We start from the raw sequence: 22,803 nt of genomic DNA, 5'->3' as shown, positions 1-22,803 counted from the left end.
CTCATACCATGATAACTTCCTAGTGAATCAAATAGTTAAATGTGAAAAATAAAACTATACAATGGGTATTAAGGAGGGCATGTATTGCATGGGGCACTGGGTATTATAGGCAAACAATGAATCTTGGAACACTGCATCAAAAACTAATGATGAACTGTATGCTGACTAATACAATACAATTTAAAAAATAAAACTATACAAGAATTAGAAGGAAAAAATTGGTGAATTCTTCCATAATCTGGGAATAGGGAAACTTTCCTACGACTCAAAATCTAGAAGCAATAAAAAGAGTGATAAATCTACTTAATATGTTTTTTAAAACTTTACATGGAAAAAAACACCTAGAACAAAGAAAAAAATGAAATATTAGGAAAAAATACTTATAATTTATATTACTAGGAGGTAATGTCTGTATAATAAAAAGAGCTTCTAAAAATATGAAAGAAAGAAAGAAAAAAAAATAAAAATATGAAAGAAAAAGACCAAGAACTCTCTAGAAATATGAACTGATGGTTCACAATGAAAGAAATGTACATGACTCCTAACCATACAAAAAGATATCCTCATTCTTAAGAGGAAAAATCCAAATTCAGAAGCTGAGACTCCTACTCACCAAAGCTACCACCTAGCTTCTACCATTGCCGAAAGCCTGCTATGTCAGTAACAAAGACTAATGCCAAGTCCCTGGCACAGCATCACCCTTTTAAAGAGACCGACTACCTACTTCGTAATAGCTGACTATTACCAAGCTGACTCCAATTGACTCTTTCAATCCTGGAAGGAGCAGCCATTCATACTAACAGAAATCAATACATAATCAGGATAAAGGTTTCCTGCACACAGGGCCTGAGCTAGCACAGCTATACGAGGGCTTACAGAACACAAAACCGCTCATTAGACCAAGGCAAACAAGGTGCAGCAGTGCTCTCATGACCACGGGGCTTCCAGTCCTATCTCATGAACAGCAACATGCAACAGAGGCCAGCTGGACACAGCAATGACAAGCCGCCTGAAGGTACAGCTAAGGCATCAGCCCGGAGAAGAGACCATGTGAGGACGGGACACTAAGCTCCAAGGTACAGATTCTAAATGACCACTAAATGGTGCTGTTTCCCTAAAAGGTAGAGTACGTGGGTCCCGGAACCACAGTGGATTATATGAGTGACCCTACTGACCATCACTCCCAGGGACCGACTTGGGGAATCTGTACTTCCTGTCCTTGAAATTAGAGGTTCTGTAGGTTTAGAAGTCCTGGTTCCCTAAGTAGAAACACTTCCACTAATGGACACAGCAAGAATTCCACTGAATGGCACTTCTGTGTTCCTCTAATCAAAGGATCAAAAGGAAAAAAGGAGTCACCCTGTTGGCAGGGGCAACTGACCCAGTCAGCAGGAAGAGGAAGGATTGCTGATATATACTGGGGGCAAGAGAGGAATATGCGGGGCGCCTGGGTGGCTCAGTGGGTTAAGCCGCTGCCTTCGGCTCAGGTCATGATCTCAGGGTCCTGGGATCGAGTCCCGCATCGGGCTCTCTGCTCAGCAGGGAGCCTGCTTCCTTCTCTCTCTCTCTCTCTGCCTGCCTCTCAGTGTACTTGTAATTTCTCTCTGTCAAATAAATAAATAAAATCTTTAAAAAAAAAAAAAAAAGAGAGGAATATGCTTGGCAAGGAGGTGAAAGGTGGTACTTTGGGTGCCCACTTATCCAACAGTGACGGCAAACGGAAATGCACAGTAGCCATAACCAGAGTACAGCATGGTTAGGGGCTTGCATCCCTCAAGCATGAGCATCTAGGTCACACAATTAGGTTAGCCCCCAGGGCCAGATGCTACCCAAATAAGAAAGGAACCCAGAAGGAGCGCTAGAGGATGGAGGATCTGAGTATCCGTGTGGCCATGAGACTAGCTACGGGAGGAGGCAGTGAATTATCCCACCAGGAGTCTTCACTAAGTCTTCCCTAGGAAAAGAAGCCCTCCAGAAACCTAGAGGAGCTATCCCCAAAACCTGTCAGAAGACATGGATCTGAGCGGTGCATGGAAGAGAATGAATGAATGCTGTGCTGCGTCACCCAGATGCTCCCTCGGAATTAAGGATCTTATTCTCCAGATGCTGGGACTGCTGCCAGCTGCCTGTTCTCAGCCACTGGTCTTCTCCAGATGTGCCCATGGCAATCACCTTCTTGTGATTATCTTATTATTACATTATTACTATTATTATTCTTACTATCATCACATTATTTTACTATCTTAAAATAGTATATATACATGTTTCTTCCCTTTTTACTTGATGAAGCATAGAAGAGTGAGCTTCCTGAGATGGCCTTTTAGTCCCAGCTCCCCAGGAAGCTTTCAAAGCAACCCCATCCAACCCCATCAACTTCCCCAGCCCTGCTCTTGCCACACAGTCTCTGACTAACCAAGGATCAAGCTTCAGAATCATGTCAGGGTGAAGAGATGAGCAAAATTACCAACGGATGAGACAGTGAAACCAACTAGGATAGAAGGGAAAGTGGGGAGTGGGAAGGGCCCAGGGAAGGGCAAGCACAGAGGGAGGAAGCAAGGAAGCATCCCACGAAGTTCTGACCTTTAAGGAAACCCAGCCTTCAGAGACTAGAAGTAGAGTTGGAGGAGTGGTCAGAAACAACTAATTTTAGAAGTAATCTAACTTCATATTACTTCAGAAGACAGAAAAAGAAATCCACAAGCCCTAGGTCTATGTGTAAAGTAATAAACAAAATGAATACTGATCTTCAGAGTATCACCAGATGGGACTAGATTTTTTTTTTTTCTTTTGAGGAAAGGCAGACTGCCACATAGCACCTTGTTTGGCTGTGTCTAGGGTCTTGGAAGCTTGACTACCCTATGTTCTCCTACAAATGGACTTTGAGAGCTTGTTTGGAGGTTCTAGTGGGGAGCGCAGCTACATATGCCCCGGACTTCCTCTACTGGGGAAGGTGGTCCTCTCCAACTGAGCACAGAGCTTCAGGAGGGACATACATGGTGGAGCAGTGAGGAGGAAAGGGACACCCACCTACCCAGCCAGAACAGCTGTATCAACCCTGGTGATCAACAGGGTGTCAGATGTGGCAGCCAGATCATGCTCACATCTTAGATTTTCAATTTAATGATGTAGCACTGACCTTTTAGAAAGAACACAAAAGTCAGTGAAGTGTGGAAAATTGAACACATTTTTATCTTTACTCCTTCCTTAAGGACCTTATTCTCCAGATGCTGGGACTGCTGTCAGCTGCCTTGCTGATATAGAGTGAAGGGAGAAATTTTTTTTTTTTTTTAAAGGCAACAACGATCAAGGACAAAAAAGAACAATAAATAAGATGATGACAAAATTTTGGAAGATGGAAGGCAGATAGATGTGGTTAGTAACACGGCTGACCAGGGAAGCTGATACCTACAACTACAAAAGAAGCAGCCAATTAGGGACGCCTGGGTGGCTCAGTTGGTTAAGCAGCTGCCTTCAGCTCAGGTCATGATCCCAGCGTCCTGGGATCGAGTCCCACATCGGGCTCCTTGCTCAGCAGGGAGCCTGCTTCTCCCTCTGCCTCTGCATGCCATTCTGTCTGCCTGTGCTCGCTTTCTCCCCCTCTCTCTCTATGATAAATAAAAAAAAAAATCTTAAAAAAAAAAAAAAAAAAGAAACAGCCAATTACAACCTGGGATCTCAGGAAGCCCAGGGATTGGAGGGACCAGACACCACAGGAGATGTAAGCGTGGGTGTAACCCAAATCAGAAGCACTTAGACCCCAAATCCTCATCCTCTTGCTGTGGGGTCAGGCAACAACCCCTTGCCAACGCTGGTATAAGACAAAGAGACCTACAGCATTTATTTGCTGTGAATTTCTTACTGTAGCTGCCCTGAAACCCACATTCCCCCTTTGCCCAACCTCCCTCCCTCCCTTCTCCCACATAACACGACAAAGAAAATGAGCTAGCAGAATAATCCAGAGAGGCCCTGATGACAGCCTTGAGGCACCGTTTTGAGGAAAGAAGTGGAAGGCCACATACTGAATAGTGAGATCCCTGTCTGACCCCTGCTCATGGAAACCTGTCAAAAAAAAAAAAAAAAGCCTGTCCAGGTCAGGAATCTGGAAGGTTCCACTCTACAGAAGCTCATATACTGACACTGAGAGAATCCCTAATGAAACAGCTGCTATCTCCCTGAAGTGAAGCTTGGCACTTGAGAAACCCATGAACCCAGTGCTCCCAGCACGTGTATTATTAACACCTGGGTCTCACCTGCAGACAGACAGCCAAGATCACCAAACTTTTCAAGAAAGCCCCTAACAAGGAAAGTCAGAGACCGGGTCGCCTGGGTGGTTCAGTGGGTTAAAGCCTCTGCCTTCGGCTCAGGTCGTGATCCCAGGGTTGTGGGATTGAGCCCTGCATTGGGCTCTCTGCTCAGCAGAGAACCTGCTTCCCTTCCTCTCTCTCTGCCTGCCTTTCTGCCCACCTGTGATCTCTGTCAAATAAATAAATAAAATCTAAGAAAAGAAGGAAAAAAAAGAAAAGAAAAGTCAGAGACCGGGAAGGGAAGAAAAAGAAACACTGCAGAGAATAGAAGACAACATGAAAATAACCTACGACAACCTCAAAGAGAAGTCAGTGAATCCATGACACAAGGACAGGAGGCTCAAGAAAGGCACACTGAGAGAACAAGGAAGAGAACAGGAAAACGTAACAGGAGAAACATGAAAATCTGACATCAGAGTTGTAAGATAAAGTTGAAGAAATTTCCCAAAAAGTAGATAGGAAACAAAATATAAAAAAGAGGATCAGATCAGAATCCTTTAACTTCCTACCGAGAAAAATTCCAAAAAAGAAGAGAACAGAGAAAACAAAGAAGGGACATTATCCATGAACTATAACTAGAAAATAATCCAGGGCACCTGAGTGGCTCAGTTGGTTAAGCGACTGCCTTCGGCTCAAGTCATGATCCTGGAGTCCCAGATCGAGTCCCGCATTGGGATCCCTGCTCAGTGGAGAGTCTGCTTCTCCCTTTGACCCTTCCCCTTCTCATGTTCTCTCTCTTTTTCTCTCTCTCTCAAATAAATAAAAAAATAAAAAATAAATAAAACAAGAAAATAATCTAGACATGAAGGAATTTCCAAACTGAAGAGTCAACAGAATGATCAATATAATAAATTAAAAATTGGGGTCCCTGGGTGGCTCAGCTGGTTAAACATCTGCCGTTGGTTCAGATCATAGTTCTGGGGTCCTGGGATTGAGCCCCAGTGGGGCTCCCTGCTCAGCAGGTAGTCTGCTTCTCCCTTCTCCGCCCCCGCTCTCTCACTCTCTCACTCATGCAAGCATGCTCTCTCTCATAAAATCTTTTCTTAATTAATTAAAAATTACCCACACCAGAGTAGATAACCATGACTTTTTTCAGAAAACTGGGAATAAAGAAAAGATCTTAAACCTTCCAAAGAGGAAAAAACGGTCATATGCAAAAATAGCTAAAGACAGAATGGCATCGGAATCTCAAGAGCAACCCTGATTTGAGAGGTGTGATGACTTTAAAATTTGGAAATAAGATTTTTAATCATGAATTTTAAGCCCAGCCAAACCACTGAGCAACTGCATGCATAATATGAAGACATTTTAAGAGAATGTCTCAAAGATTTCTCTCACACCACCTTCCTTGGGAAGCTACCAGAGAATCTGTTCATCCAAATAAGGGTATAATCTAAGGAAGATGACACAGGGGCACAAGAAATAGGGGATCTAGAAAGGACAAAGGTGAGGGGACTTCACAGATGACAGTGAATGAGGTTCTAGGTTAAGAGCTGGGCGGCAGGCCTACAGTGACCAGTCCTGGCTGGAACATGGGGCTGGAGGGCTCCAAAGACAGACAGACAAATCAGACAAACAGACAAATCAGAAGTGCTGAGATACATATACTGCTCTACTGATGCTTTTGGACATAATGACAGCCCTATAGAAAAATAAGTGAACAAATCCCAGGAAAACAAACAGTTGTACAGAAGGTGGTAGCTCAGCCAAAAATCACAGTTACAGAGTGTTAATAATAATGTAAACACTGAATATCGACTTAACCAAAATGGTGGTATTGCTATACTGAAAGGACTGAAGGAGGAAAAGAAGGGGAAAGAAAGCTAACTTCTATCAGCCATGATAAAAAGTAGAAGAATAAGATCTAAAATTGAAAATTCACAAAGAAAGTGTATATGTATTAATTTAAAAATCAAGATAAAATGTGAAGAAACACTTGAAGGGGTTAAAAGTGGTTCCTTCAGAAAGGGTAATTTCTAAGACTGAGGAGGGGTGAGGCAGAGGTCCTTCTGTTTTTTACTAAAAGCCATACGCTACTTGATGTTCTGAAGTGTTTTAAATGGTTTAATTTGTTTTAAAACTATTTGTTTGTAATACGTATACAATATGCACAAATATATGTGCTATACATACACTGATACATGATGTAGGCTACATTTAAAGTATATTGTATAAAATGTATCATAACAATCAAAACAGAATTAAAGAAAAATATTCCCACAAGAAAATCAGCTATTTTATTTATATTTTTATGTTTTATGTTTACTTATGTTTATATCACTATAACACTCAAGATAGTTAAGACTACACGATCTGGACTCTGCAAATAATTCCAAGAGCTATAATTTCCTAAGGTCACCACTTTGAAGAAAACCAAGAATTTAAATATATATATGTTTTAGGGGTGCCTGGGTGGCTCAGTCGGTTAAGAATGCAACTCTTTGGGGACTGGGTGACTCAGTCATTGGGCGTCTGCTTTCAGCTCAGGTCCTGATCCCAGTGTCCTGGGATCGAGCCCCGGATCGGGTTCCCTACTCAGCAGGAAGCCTGCTTCTCTCTCTCCCACTCCCCCTGCTTGTGTTCCCTCTCTGGCTGTCTATCTGTCAAACACATAAATAAAATCTTTAAATAAACAAAAACAAGAATCCAACTCTTGATTTCAGCTCTGGTCATGATCTCAGGGTCGTGAGATCAAGCCCAGTATTGGGTTCCAAGCTCAGCGGAGAGCCTACCTGAGATTCTGTCTCTCCCTCGCCCTCTGCCCCTCCCCCCACTCACACATGAAGGTGCGCACACGCTCTCTCAAGTAATCTTTATTTTAAAAATAAATAATATAAATGTATACGTTTTAGTGTGTTTGCTCTAAAAAACTGTCCCAGTGTTTTACAGTCAGATATCAGTAACCAGTTAAAAGTGGTATTTGTTAGGAAAAAATCAAATCATTAGGTCTTGAGAGATGACAAGCAGAACCAGTGTCAGCAAAGTAGTAACTGCCTGAGAGAGCCAGTGTGATGCCAGAAAGCACAGTTACACAACACGGGAAGTGAGATCATCACTTCATTACGCTCAACACCAGTTATATTCTCACTAGACAATCACACTCAGATCTGAATCTCCACAGCCTGAGAAAGATGCAGACAACTTAGAGTGGATTCAGATATGAATTAAAGGCAATTAAAAAGCTCAATACTAAGACCTCTGGCAATATCCAGGGAAGCTGATTCTCAGTCTGGAGAGAAAGAGAAGTAAACAAAAAGCTTCCCCACAGAAAGCAGAGGATCTCTGCTAGAGAGAGAGAAAGAGTTAACATGCTTAAAATATTAAGGAAGAATTTAGGTTATATAGAACCTATTTTTCAGAGTCCTGGTTGTCCCCAGTGCAGATAAATTACTAAAGAAGAATGTTACAGTGTCCTTCTTCAGTGATAGGAGAAGTAAAAGGAGTAAAATCTATCCCACATTCTTTCCAGATGGCACACACATGAATGCCAGGGAATAAACGAAGATTTCTTAAATTTGAGATTCAGGAACTACACAATAAAAGGAAAGCCAGAATTACGTGTGTTTATAAAAACATGCCAAATAAACCCCAAAAGTTTCCTTGCTACCATAAATCCACTGAAAAATTAGGCTGAAGGACTACTTCATTTGCTACATCGAATCTTTAACAACTTTACATTAGCATGCTAACGTTTGCTTAATTTGCAAGCAATATTATGGCTGCTCCAGAATTAACCTGAAGTGCTTAACAATTTGGTACAGTTCTCAGAAATTAAGAAATAAACCATTCGAAATTATTTCATATGGCCCCACCTCCCCTTAGCTCAGAATTAATGCTTGATCTCCCACAATGTGAAAAGCTGGCTTTTTTCCCTCTTTACCTTCAGTGCTGAGAAGGACATGTGGTCCACTCCCATAACTAAGGCTTTTAATCTTCTTTCCACATAAGGCTTCTAGCTTTTTGGGTACAAGTGTACTCTGGTTATCTCCAGTTCCTAGACAGTTACTATAGTTCAGGCCAAATACAAAGACCTAGAAAACAAATAGTTTTGTTTGAGTCACTTGGCCTAAACTTACACAAAGGCTCCCTTCTCCACTCTGAAAATAAGACACAGTCAAGTTCAGTGTGACAGCTCAGTAGGTAGGAAAAGACGGATCGCATTAAGAAAATTTCAAGCTCTGCTAACATTATTGAAGTTTTAGAATATGTGGCTATACTATGAAATTCAAAGAGTGCAGAGGGTTGAGGGGTATTCAATCAAGAAACTGAAGAGACAGAGAAAGTGTAGCAAAGACATGGTCTTCTTGAATTTCAGATTCTTTTTATCCCCAACCTTTTCAGCAGATAAGGAGGCAGGCCTTGCTGGATGCATTTGGGATAGCGGAAGGAGAAAAGACTGGAGGGAAGGTAAGAGCCAAAGGGATAAAGTGCCAAAAAACACACCAGGGAAAGTGGAATGAATGTGTCTATGGCTCTTCCACTGAATTAGTTCAAAACAGAGACTGGTATGAGTAAACTTGCATTCTGGAAAGCTCAGCTGGCCATGACCTTTTCTTGGTCTTCAAACTTCACACTTGAGAGCTCACCCCTATTCCACACTGGGTTTTAAGAGATTCTTACCTCATCATTGTCGGTAACATACAGTGCTTCATTGGCTGAGGTGCCAAAGACACATGCTTTCCGAATAGATGCAATTTCTTGAGGGGAGAGCAGAGTGAAGATTGGCCACTTTCCTACATCCACCATGACTCTGGCTTCAAGTAATTCCTATAAATAAGCCGACATCTCTGCTGCAACAAAAAAAGGCCCCAAGAAAAAAATTAAATAACCAATAAACTAACTTCCACAAAATGACATTGTGAATGAAAAAAACCCTAATTCCAAAAGAAAGTACCAACCTTTGGTTAAATGGATCTCTCAATTTCCCCAGCAACCTCTCCAGTCCTTCCTCCACCGTCAGACCTGGACCTTTTTCTGCAACAAAAGGAACAACTCGATAGAACCAGCTGCTGGTCTTACCAACTTACAAGTCAGTGCTTATCTGTTACAGACATGCTCACTTGCAACCAGAGAGCAGACAATGGAAAGGCAGCTAACTGGATGAAACCAGGGTCTCTCATTAGGCAATTTTTCTTTAGGTTACTGAGATAGAAGTTAAAGGTTACAGTACTAGTTTGTCTAAGACACTCAATTCTTGCTCAGGAGAGGCAGGGCAGGAAGGTGTGTGCATGCACTGAATGTTACAAAAATCAGAATCATTACCTCTGCTTCCCCACTGTCCTCCTTCCACCCCTAAGATGCACCCAAAGATCCCCATCCTTCATAGAAAATCACGGCCATGCTAAGCCACTGTTTAATCATGGGAATGGGACATCCCTTACCTAAGTCTAGAGTGGCAAAAATACTAAGAAGGACAAGACTAAGATATACTGAATGAAACCATAAAATAAAGCATTATATTCTGATCCTAATTTCTATGACATTTTCTACATATATACAGATCAAATTTCATTTCATACTGAAAAGGTATCAGATGAACAAGGGAAGACAATTCACCTTAATCTTGTTGTTCAAGGTCATGACTATAGCCTTCATGCAAGCAGCACTTAGCTTAAACAGTATCTTATAAAAAGTAGACATATGTATAAATTCCCATGAAACTCTAAACTTGACCTTTTAAGGAGTTTTACACAAAGAATCCATCCTGCTCATGCCTCCAATTCTTCTAGGGTTAAAAAGTATTTCTAGAAATTCCAGGGAGCTGCACAAGCACAAAACCCTACCATGCCAATTGAGTTTCCATTCTGGCTCGCACCTCTAGAAACTGAAATAGAACCAGTTTATAAATACAACCAGGGTTTCCTAATGAGGTACAGAACTCCTGAAGTTCCTTCCTCCTCACTCTCTTCTCAGATCTCTAAAAATAGCCAGGAGAGCCAGGCTCAAGACCAAGGCCTTCTGGGCTATAGTACCTCTGATAAGACCTAGAGAGAGCCTTGGGGCTTTGGTATACTTAACCAAGGCCTCAATTTTCACCATCCAGGGAGATTTTCCCATGAGCACCAACTCATCCGATGACAAGGACCAGATAACTACTATATGCCAAGAATCACATCACATACTCAATAAGCATTTAACATGATCAGGACAGGCTATTCCCCATCACTCAGACTCCTGGAACAACATGTGAATGTTCTGAGAAGTGTGCATAGGTACGTGCTGGTGGGAACAGGTAAAGTTTGAGGAAGGGTGAAAAACTAATACGTAAACATGTTCAAAAATTTTGTTTCAACCAGTTCAAAGGAGTAAAGTAAGTCTCTCTACTTTATCCCTCCCCAGTCCTCTCCTCAAAGGCAACCACTGTGAACAGTTGTTTCTAATTCTTTCCAGAGACTGTGTATGCTTATAAAAGCATTTTGTGGATGTGTGTGTGGAAGCCTTTCTTCCTTTACTTAACAGTGCTTCTTGGAAATCATTCTATATGAGCACATGCAGATTTACTTCATTTCTTTTCAATGGTACTATGTAGCATTCCATTACACCATGTTAACAACTTACTTGCTTCCACTGAGAGACTGTTTAAGTCACTGCTAGTCTTTTCTTAACACAAACAAGACTCCAATTATTGTCTACATACATTATTGCATATACTTGTCTTTTTTTATACATGCATTTATAATATAAATCCCTAAAAATGGAACTGCTGGGTTAAAGTTTAACTGCTACTTTTTTAAAGATTTATTTATTTATTTGAAAGCCAGCAAGCACACAGTGGGGATGGAGGCAGAGGGAAAGGGAGAAAGAGCCTTAAAGCACCACCTAGGCATCCCAAATTGCTATTTAAGTTACCTCAAATTGTCCCTTACTGAAGTAGTACCAGTATATAAAATAACTACCAATGTATGGCAGTACCTGGTTAGCCATATCCTTACCACACAGTTTTATCATGGTGTCTCAGTTTTGTTTCAACTTGAACTCCCCCTATGATGAGTGAGGCTGGGCATCATTTAAAAAATAATCACAATAACAGCAATAATAATAACTGACATTTCTTGAACACAATGTGCCAAGTACTGTTCCTAATTATTTCCTTCTTTTTTAAAAGATTTTATTTATTTGACAGGGAGAGAGAGATCGCGAATAGGCAGAGAGGCAGGCAGAGAGTGTGGGGGGGGTGGGGGGGGCGGCTTGGTGGGCAGCAGGCTCCCTACTTAGGAGAGAGCCTGATGCAGGGCTTGATCCCAGAGCCTGGGATCATGACCTGAGCCAAAGGCAGAGGCTGAACCCACTGAGCCACCAGGCGCCCCATATTTTCTATTAACTCATGTAAATCCTTACTTTATAGACAAGGAAATGGAGGCAAAGAGATTTCAAGAATTTGCTCAAACCATTAAGTGGCTGAGTCAGGGCCTGAAGCCACACAATCCGGAATCTGGAATCTGCACGCACACTCCTGTCCTCTTGGCCTCATGCGACATCCTTTTACATAAAGTCCCTTTTTTTCTTCTGGTCTATTGTTCTTTTCTTTGTTCTTGATTTCTGTGTTCTTTGTATAGAAAGATTGTCTTAAATGCTCTTAGAGGTAACGAAAAAGATGCCTCTTACCCTGTCCCACCCAAACAGCCTGACTTGTGTCTCCTACAAAACAGACAGGGAGGGGCACCTGGGTGGGTCAGTGGGTTAAGTCACTTCAGCTTGGGTCATGATCTCCAGGTCATGATCTCCAGGTCCTGGGATCAAGCTCCGCATCTGGCTCCTTGCTCAGTGGGGAGCCTGCTTCTCTCTCTGCCTGCTTGTGTTCTCTGTCTCTGTCTCTCTCTCTCTCTCTGTCAAATAAATAAATTAATTAAATCTTCAAAAAACAAAAAATCCAGACTTTATTTTCCTAGAATGTGAACCATATCAAAGTTAGTCCTCACATTTAATATTGCATATAATATAGAATTTTAAATAAACAGGGAAAACGGGGGATTTAAATTAGCCAAAAAAATGTAATTCACATTTAAAATTACAACATCAAGGGATACTATCATCAAACTTAAACATTTTCCTGACAACAGTACAATTATTCTGAAGTCATTAATCAGTCATGGGCGACTGTGACCCCAAAGGTTTGGTAAGCTACTGAAAAATCAGGCTCTCATAATGATGGCTTATTAAATGAACTTATTATATATTTCATAATGATGGCTTATTATATGAACCCATTTCTCAATCACTTGAAGTTTTGTTTTACAAGATATTTCTCCAAAGGCTTATAAAATTAAAAGTTAATATAAAACCAGGTCATGTATCTCATAGGTCTACATCCATCATAAAAGCAGAAAGTATTAGCAACAGCCTAGGTATGGTGGAAAAGACAGTGTCCTGAAGCACGTGTTTTATTCCCAGGTTGGCTTTTAATTAATCAGTGTGACATGCCACATACCTTCCTAAGCCTGGGTCTCTCAAAAATCTGTCCTGTAAGGTTCTATAATGTTATGCTCAAGATGTAAAGAACAAGCTACAGGGAATTTTGGAACACATGAGAACAAGGACAGTAATGCTGCACAAGCAAGTCATCACTCCTAGCAACACGATCCTGTGAAGTAAACAAAGACCAGGAAGGAAGACAGGAACAGCGATCGAGAACAGCTGTAGACATTATGTTAAGCAGCTTCACATAATATTATTTCATTTAATCTTCACGATACTCTTGTAAGGAAAGTTCTAATCCATTCTTAGCAAATAAGAAGTGGGGCTCAGAGGTAAAGTGACATCCCAAGGTCACAGAGCGGTGAGTGGCATAGTCAGGACTCAACCCCCAGCATTCCCTGAGTCTTCTTACATCAGAGAACATCAGCCCTGACCCTTCAGTGGTTAAACTTCTCCAACATTACTTCCTTCTGACTTTATCCAATAATGTACACCAGCATCTGTTTTTAAAATGCTTCAAATACCAAAATAAAATAACTCCCCCCCCCCCCAAAATTTGTTCGCTAATAAGCTTCTATCTAGTCTTCCTGGTGAAACCTTGAGAATGTCACTCATTCCTTTCTTTTTCCGAAAACCACTAGGCAGCACATCCTGGAGACTAAATGCAGGACCCTTTGTCTTCAAGGAGCTCACAAGAGTAGATGAATGCAAGGTACCTCCTTGGGCTACAGACTGCTACAGCACAAGGTTGTCTCCCTTAGACCAGGTTCAAGATGAGCAGCTGATGACATGAACAAGGTACCCTCAGAATTCAGACAAGGTTCCCCAAGAAGTTTTGTGGAGGTATTAGAACTCAGGATGTACTATCTGCTGTAAGGAATAGATCAGTTCTGAACGTGGGCATGTGGTGTCTCTTTCCTAGGGCAGTATAATATAAATGCAAATACCACCAACATTCCCTAATTAACTCAAAATTATCACCATCATCATTACAATTAGATTACTGTGGTGAGATGTTGGGGGCAGCAAAACCTTTGCTAACTAATATTAAGAAAAGCATACTAAGCTAACTATCATTCTATCAACTTCATATGTTTGACCCTCTACCACAAAATTACAAAGTGTGTATACTACAAATTCAAAAGGCTAAAGCAGTTGGAATCACTAGAAATTAACTAGCATTTAATCTGCTATGAAATCTATACCAGGCCCAAGACTCACTGTGCCCAACAACGAGTCAGAAGTACAAGGATCAGTCACAGGAAGAACAGTATTAGGACAGCTCAAATGTCTCATGACATCTACCAACTTTGCCCGAAGTATTCCCAAATTTTTTCTAACTGTAAGGACTACACTGAAAGGTATATAAACATGGTTCAACATCATTTCATTTAAGTCATCATGCTTCAAACAGTAATATTCTATCAGGAGCCACTACTAATAGGAAAGAATCTTCCCATGGCCTGCTCAACCTGGGCCATCCTGGATAGACACATACTTTGGAAAGTATTCAGCAGTGATTTTTTTTTTTTTTAAGATTTTACTTATTTATTTGACAGAGAGAAATCACAAGTAGATGGAGAGGCAGGCAGAGAGAGAGAGAGGGAAGCAGGCTCCCCGCTGAGCAGAGAGCCCGATGTGGGACTTGATCCCAGGACCCTGAGATCATGACCCGAGCCGAAGGCAGCAGATTAACCCACTGAGCCACCCAGGCGCCCAGTGATTTTTAAGGAAGGTAACCCAATGCTTTTCCTTCCATAGTACTATGACACATCCCTCAAATGAAATATATCAAGGGAGATGCGAATACTAAACTATGAGCTTATTCTTATGTTAAAAACAAAACAAAACACCCTGCAAAACACCAAGTGCACCTGTAGGGCTTAGCTATGTTAGAAAACAGTACGAGCTATGTGATTAAAATTTTAAAAAACATAATACATACAGACAAAGGACACATACACACCAAATGTATTTCTCTAGTGAGATTAAGAGGTGATACTTTCTTTGTACTGTTCAAATATATTCCACATTTCTGTAACAAACACTTTGTGGCCAAAAGATAAGCAAATATTTTAAATGAAAATGAAAGCTTAGTTATTTGAATTACATATATCCCCTAAATTGCTAAAGTTTAAAGAGAGATTCTTGCCTTAAATTTACAGCCTAGGATGGCAGAGTGTTTCAAGCAAATCTGTAAAATGAGTTATTAATATAAAATTAAATGTAGAAAGTAGGAATGTAAAATGTTACAACCAATGTAGAAAACATTGTGTCAGTTCCTCAAAAAATTAAAGACAGAGGCTCCTGGGGGGTTAAGTCGTTGAGCATCTGCCTTCAGCTCGGGTCATGATTCCAGGGTCCTGGGATTGAGCCTCGAATCGGGCTCCCTGCTCGAAGAGAAGTCTGCTTCTCCCTCTCCCACCCGTCTGCTTGTGCTTGTGATCTCGCTGTCTCTCTCTGTCCAATAAATAAAATCTTAAAAAAATAAATTAGGGGCACCTGGGTGGCTCAGTGGGTTAAGCCTCTGCCTTCGGCTCGGGTCGTGATCCCAGAGTCCTGGGATCGAGCCCCACATCGGGCTTTCTGCTCTGCAGGTAGCCTGCTTCCTCCTCTCTCTCTGCCTGCCTCTCTGCCTACTTGTGATCTCTGTCAGATAAATAAAGAAAAAATCTTTAAAAATAAATAAATTAATTAATTAATTAAAGAATTACCGTATGATCTAGCAATTCTACTTCTAGTATAAACACAAAAGAATTGAAAGCAGGGACTTGAATAGACAGCTGTACACCAATGACCAGGGCAAAGTTATTCACAATAGCCAAAAGGTGGAAAACTCAAATACCTACAAATAGATGCACAGGTAAACAAAATATGATATCTACATACAATGGAACAGTATTCGAACTTAAAAAAGAAATGACTGAGACATAGCATAATGGGGATGAACCTTGAGAACATTAGGTTAAGTGAAACAAGCCAGACACAAAAGAACACAATTGTATGACTCCACTTACAGGAGGTGCCTAGCCTAGTCAAACGTACAGAGAAAGAATGATAGTTGCCAGCGACTGGGAAGATATGAGAATGGGGAGTTACTGGTTTAATGAATACAGAGGGACAGTTTGGGAGGATGCGAAAGTTCTATGGAAATAGGCAGCGGTAACAACTGCCTAGTAATGTGAATGTTCTTAATGTCAGTAAACTGTATACCTACCAACAGTTAAAACAGTTTTTATGTTATGTATATTTTGTCACAATTTGTAAAAATCAAATTATAGGAGCACCTGGGTAGCTCAGTCGGTTGAAAGACCAACTCTTGGATTTGGCTCAGGTCATGATCTCAGGGTGGCTCTGCACTCCTCCTCCTCAGGGGGGAGGAGTCCACTAGAGAGTCTCTTCCTCTCCCCCTGCCCCTCCCCCACACATATGCATACTCTTTCTCAATAAATAAATCTTAAATAAAAGTATGATCCCGTTTACATCAAACCTGCATTAATAAACTCAAAGATATAAATTTTTATTTTTTTATAGATTTTATTTATTTGACAGAGAGAGAGAGAGGGAGAGAGAGAGTGAAAGAGGGAATACAAGCAGAGGGAGTGGGAGGGGAAAAACAGAGCAGGGAGCCTGATGATGGGCTCAATCCCAGGATCTGAGATCATGACCTGAGCCCAAGGCAGACATTCCATGACTGAGCCACCCAGGTGCCCCAAAGATATATATTTTAAAATTAAGTTTCAGTCCTAAAAAACATTTTTGAAAAAGTACAATCATAATTCATTAATTCTGTCTTGGGAAGGCAAGTTCAGATTAAAGAAATCCTGAACAGAACATTTATAAAAGATATACAGCCTTCTTAGAACTTTCCAGCATATATAGCAGTTCAAACTAAACCAACTATTTGTTATGACGACCAGTCTTTCTAGGGCTTGACTGATAATCATAGAAATGAGTTTCAATTAGTCCATTATATTAAACAGTCACCTCTGAAGTACTTCAGTACGATAATCTTTTTCTTTTTGCAACATTTTTTCTGCCCATTATTTAGGAAGTACTCTCTCATAAAAAGCATTGATATGTTCACCCTCCATTATCACTCACTGTGCATTAATAGGTGAATCAATGATTTCTTGTTTTTTTGCCATATGAAAATAAAGCAAGAGTAGAAGAACAGAAATGAGAAATGAAGGCAGACGATAGAAAAGAGTTTTAGGGGCACCTGGGTGGCTCAGTGGGTTAAGCCACTGCCTTCGGCTCAGGTCATGATCCCAGGGTCCTGGGATCGAGCCCCGCATCGGGCTCTCTGCTCAGCCGTGAACCTGCTTCCTCCTCTCTCTCTGCCTGCCTCTCTGCCTGCTTGTGATCTCTGTCTGTCAAATAAATAAATAAAATCTTAAAAAAAAAAAAAAAAAGAGGGACGCCCGGGTGGCTCAGTGGGTTAAGCAGCTGCCTTCGGCTCAGGTCATGATCCCAGCGTCCTGGGATCGAGTCCCACGTCGGGCTCCTTGCTCCGCAGGGAGCCTGCTTCTCCCTCTGACTCTGCCTTCCACTCTGTCGGCCTGTGCTCGCTCTCGCTCTCTTTCTCTCTGACAAATAAATAAATAAATAAATCTTTAAAAAAAAAAAAAAGGAGTTTTAATGCTTCAGAGGATGATATCCCAACCCACTTGGATCTCCATATTTTCTTTGACACTCAACAATATATCCCATATTCCCACAGACTTTTTCTGTGTCCCCTGGTACTCTGGATCCAAATCCCATTCCCTGGATGGCTTTTCCTAGTGACAAGCACTGTCCCTCAGAAAGTTCATGGCATGGAGAAGAAAAGGTTATTTTTATTTTACACTCTGAAAGCAAATTTAGACAAGAGGACAAACACAGACCTTCCAATTTTAGAAATCTACATTTGGAACTGGAAGACTAAAGGAGTAATGTAGCAACCAATCTTTTGATCCCTCTAAGAGTAGATTTATTTTCCCTTCCCCTAGGAACCAAGTAACTGTTACAGGTTTGCTTTACTGATCTAGCAAAAAATATATTTGAATACACTTACAAAATTTTTATTTTTTTTATTTTTTTTTAAGATTTTATTTATTTATTTGACAGAGAGAGATCACAAGTAGATGGAGAGGCAGGCAGAGAGAGAGAGAGGGAAGCAGGCTCCCTGCTGAGCAGAGAGCCCGACGCGGGACTCGATCCCAGGACCCCGAGATCATGACCTGAGCCGAAGGCAGTGGCTTAACCCACTGAGACACCCAGGCGCCCCTACACTTACAAAATTTTTTAAAAACAACAGGAAATAGAGAATCTATTCCAGGAAAACTTTTGATAAAATAATGCTCTCATTAATAGTAGAAATTAGAATTATAACTTACAAGCCTGGGGCTTCCACACAAATCTCAACCTTCATTCTAACCAGCCCATTATGTGGCGACAAAGGTGACGGACGCCATTGATGGGAAAGTACACCTCAGAACCTGTCTTCTGCTGGCCTGAAAGCTTGCTAAGGAAAAGAGGTCAGAAGAGTGTGAACAGCCCTGAGGAACTGGTTAGCACCAAGATCCTGACTCCTTTTCTGTGGTCATTCTTGGGGCATGAAGCAAGCTTGTATCGTTCCTTATCATAGAGGCCAATAGTCTCACAGTAAACATAAAAGACTGAATGCTGAATCAATCCGTTGGAAAGGTGCCTGTGTGCTCTTTAGCATACAAGATATAGCCTTTGAAACAACTATGTCAAATATGGAAAGTTGTTTTTAATTGCAAAATAATTTATTTAAATTAAAGCACTTACATGTATACTGAAAATCTCTAATAGAAGTTTTTCCATTTTCATAAAGTGGATGGGTAATTATTTGTTACCAGCTTAAGCTGCTAAGCTGCCTTACAAAAGGAATTTATTTATAGTTAATGAGCTATTGATAAAGTCTAAGAAGCCTCACCAAAAAAGCACTACTTTCCGATAATATGAACAAAATAACAGCATATATCAACTCTTCTTCTGACAATGACCCCACATACCAGGAGGAAATCATAAAGAGCAATACATTCGTGGTCCCTGGCTCTGGGGATGACAGTCTAACCGGAAGATCCTGGCAAGTGGGAACCTAGAACACGAGCAGAATAACAACGCAAACAATGGAATACCACACACAAACATACAGTCCGTGTGATACGTGTCAATGTATAAGTGGAAAAAAATTACTTGCACAACTGTCAAAACTATGTGAAAATGATATATTCTAGAAAACCACTACATGAAGTCCCAGAAATCAACTTCTTAGTAGCCTAACAGATGATCAAATGTAAGCATTTCCTCAGTGAAGATCAGCCAGTTTCCTGCAGGAAAGAGTGTTTTTCATAGCTTTCTTCCTTTTTCACCAATGGAAGTTCCTGTTTGAGCACAAAAGATTTAAGTGTGTAGCCAACTTTCTCTATTTTTGAGTTCTGTTTTTCAATTCTAGTAAAACTGCCAAATAGAAGAGTTCTAGGGTTTTAGGTAAATTTGGGCAGGTGCAACTTCATGGCTTGTCATGTCCTACATCTGTGCTACAGCAAAATAAATTCAAGAAACCTCTGAAGTTACAGAAGAGCCAAATGTTACTCTCATTGATTTCTTCTATACCTACTCTGACGAGCTTTTTAAGACTGAACAGATGCTACACCTCTGACTTAGACACCAAATGTATTTCCAAGGTCCAGACACGCCTCTAAGACAGGCTTAGCCTCAAAACTTTATAAAGAAAAATACTTATTTTTTTTAAAAGGATTTAATTCATTTATTTGAGAGAGAGAGAGAGAGCGTGAGCAAGAGCTTGCGCACACAAGCCAGGGGAAGGGGCAGAGGGAGAAAAAGGAGCGGACTCCCCATTGGGCATGGAGCCCGATGCGGGGCTGGAGGCCAGGACCCTGAGTCACCCAGGTGCCCCTAAATAAAAATACACTTTAAAACTACTGCACCAGTACTATGGTATAAGTACTGCAAAGAAACAAAGTTTCAGAAATTTATTGAGATACTGATACTTTACTGCCCAGGCTGCTGCAATAGCTGTCATCCACTTCTCTTCTCTGCAAGCTTACCTTACTAGAAGAATGAAGGGGAATGTCCTGAATATTTGACAAATTCCACAAAGACAAAGGGCTCCAGAACGCCACATTCTCCAAAAGAGTTTATGCCATCCTTCACAAAGATGCAGATGAACAGGTGACAAGGCAATCCTCCTCCCTTCATTTAAAACAGACTGATGTTTTAGAATTCCTGAGCACTCTGCCTCATCACTTTTGTTCAAATGTATTACTTATTGGAAAGGACATCTGTCCCTTCCCAATTGCCAGTAAGTTACTTTACTTGAAACACAATTTACAATTATGGCCTCTAGAAGCAATTCTTTATCCCCATCATGCAGGGGCTACTCTCATTTCATTGCACAGAAGCTTTAGGCAATTCTAGGACATAGGGAATGTGACAGCTCATTGTAAGTGAAGAAATAATTCAACTGAGGCCAAGTGCTCAGGTTAGAAAAGCAAACAACCCAAGTGGCAATAGTATTAGCAGAAAAAAAAAATTTTTTAAAGATATCCAGGGTTGTAAAGCTGACTGTAATCTTATAGAAGCATTGCTTTCATGATACACTTCTATTTTTAAAAGGAAACCAGAAAAGAAAATTTCATGACTTGAAATAATTTCTACAGTTTTGTTCTTCATTGCACCAAACAGACAAAGCTGTGCAAAACAGATCAAGTAAAAATAGATGGGTCAGAAGTCCGAAGAAATGGATAGAACATAGTAATACCTGATTTTATTTTTCTGTTAGTGTTCAAGGCTGGAATAGAGGGATCCAAGCTCAAATCCACTGATGGTATCATGAACCTTTCCTATGTGAAAAGCTGTAATGTGATTTCATCTACTAGTCTCTGCGATGTTAGAGATCAACCAGGGCACCTGGATAGCTCAGTAGGTTAAGTGTCTGCCTTTGGTGAGGTCATGATCTCAGAGTCCAGGGACTGAGCCCCACATCGGGCTCCCTGCTCAGCGGAGAGCCTGCTTCTCCCCCTGCCCCTCACCCTGCTCATGCTCTCTTTCCCTCACATCCTCTCACAAAAAACAAACAAACAAAAAAACAAACAAAACTTTAAAAAATAAAAATAAATAATCAACCATACCCTGCGATGGCCTAAAGCCAAATTAAAATTCCAGCAGTAGACAGGCAGACTCATACTGTATTCATTCAATAAATGTTTACTGGATGTCCACTAGGTAAAAAGGACACAAAGCCAACACTGCAACCCCCTCCTGGACCCCTAGCAGAACTTACATGGAGTCAGAGGGGTCTAGGCACATAAACAGATGTTCACCAGAGGGCCACTGCTCTGATGGGGAGGTGTGAATGCAATGGGAACACCAGAATAGGGAAGTGTCAACTACCTGTGAAAAGCCAGGAAGGGAACAGTGAATATGTATATGTCAGGTGGGAAGAACTGAAAGAAATTTAGCATGGCACTAGCCAAAAAGCTTAGCCTTTATCCTAAGAACAACATTTAATCACTGAAAGACCTTAAGCAGGGAAGTGATCAGATGTAGGTCTGTTCAAGATTACTTTGGCTGAACGTAGAGAGCAGATGGGGATGAAGGAAAAGAACTCAGGGGGAGCCTAAGGTGGCTGCAGTAAGGCAGGAAAGAAAACATCCTGTACCAAGGAAATGGAAATGGAGCAACCTGGACAGGAGACAGACTCAAGAGGATTCTGTAACGGACTGACTGGGAGGAAAGGAGCTGAATAAGGGAAAGTGAGAACCAAGGGTTATACCCAGCTGCTCAGCGGAAGTAACTGAGTACAGTAGTGCCACTTACTAGGACAGAGAATACAGCCAGTTTCAGAAGGGAGATTAGGAATTCTCCCCTGGACATATTAAGTTTAGCTACCTATGGGAAATCAGAGTGGATATGTCCAATAGGTAGTTTTACAAATCTGAAGATCAAGAAAGATCTGGATTGGAGATCTGGAAATTCGGCATGAGATCACCCAGGGAAAAGCGTATGGAGTAAGGAGAGAGCAGGATCTTGGAAAGAACTCTAAGAAAGTCCAGCAGCCCAGAGACAAGGAATACCCCTGCAGAAGAGACTGTGAAGGAATAGGCAGAGTAGGGAGAAAACCAGCAGAAAACAGTGTCATGGAAGCCTAGTGACATGAGTATCACACAAAGGAGGTAGTGTCAAGCTCTAAAGCTGCTGAGACCAAACAAGGTAAGGACAAAGGTCCACTGGTTTAACAAGAATCATTCGCAACTTCCACAAGAAGAGTTTCAATGGAGCTGTGGTTGGACACGGCCAAACTGCATCAGGTTGAGGAGCATGCGAAAGGAAAGGAAAGGAAACAATGAATATAAAGAAACTGTTCGCTAAGTTTGACTGTGAGGGAAAAGATAGGCAGTAAATGTAAAATGGGCTGGTGCTGAAGGGCTTATTTTGGATGATCTCTGTTTTTTTTTTTTTTTTTAAGATTTTATTTATTTATTTGACAGAGAGAAATCACAAGTAGATGGAGAGGCAGGCAGAGAGAGAGGAAGGGAAGCAGGCTTCCTGCTGAGCAGAGAGCCCGATGCGGGACTCGATCCCAGGACCCTGAGACCATGACCCGAGCCGAAGGCAGCGGCTTAACCCACTGAGCCACCCAGGCGCCCAAGGATGATCTCTGTTTTAAACATACTAGAGATCTAAAAATATTTGTTTTAACAACTTTGTTTTCAAGTAATTTCTACACTCAATGTGGGGCTTGAACTCACAACCCTGAAATCAAGAGCCACATGCCCTTCGGACTGAACCAACCAGGTGCCCCCAGAGACTGAAAAATGTTTAAATGTTAATGGGAAGGAGCCAGTAGAGAGAAAGATAAGGACACGACACAACCACTAAATAAGGTTTCTGAGAAAGTAACAAGAAGTGGAATCTGAAGCACAGGAACAAGACAAGTTGTAGAAGGGGGCAGAATCTTCTGTGAAAACACAAGAAAAGAAAAGGATAGATATGGATGGAAGTGAATTTCAAGGTCGGGGTACCAGAAGTTGGAAGCTATTTCTTTTTC

At 41.2% G+C, this 22,803-nt stretch overlaps 1 protein-coding gene across 12 annotated transcripts in view; it reads right to left on the bottom strand.

Annotated features, from left to right (window-relative positions):
- The window catches only part of RCBTB1 (RCC1 and BTB domain containing protein 1), a gene marked incomplete at its 3' end in the record, with an annotated part of 53,489 nt that overhangs the window by 26,672 nt on the left and 4,014 nt on the right, over nucleotides 1-22,803 (bottom strand). For 7 of the 12 annotated variants that reach the window (XM_082701535.1, XM_082701539.1, XM_082701531.1 and 4 more), the window contains exons 2-4: nucleotides 9,203-9,278; nucleotides 8,925-9,094; nucleotides 8,185-8,335 (exon numbers count right to left, since the gene is read on the bottom strand). In XM_082701535.1, coding sequence (XP_082557661.1) covers nucleotides 8,185-8,335; nucleotides 8,925-9,050 — 277 coding nt within the window. In that variant the 5' untranslated portion in view covers nucleotides 9,051-9,094; nucleotides 9,203-9,278. The remainder of the gene's footprint in view (nucleotides 1-8,184; nucleotides 8,336-8,924; nucleotides 9,095-9,202; nucleotides 9,279-22,803) is intronic. The other 5 variants (XM_082701541.1, XM_082701537.1, XM_082701532.1 and 2 more) reach the window with 1 other exon arrangement.

The sequence above is a fragment of the Mustela nivalis genome (assembly GCF_964662115.1).
Source record: "Mustela nivalis genome assembly, chromosome: 15".
Taxonomy (NCBI): Eukaryota; Metazoa; Chordata; class Mammalia; order Carnivora; family Mustelidae; genus Mustela; species Mustela nivalis.
The sequence above is the reverse complement of the archived record's forward strand: the minus strand, read 5'-3'. Positions and strand labels throughout refer to the sequence as shown.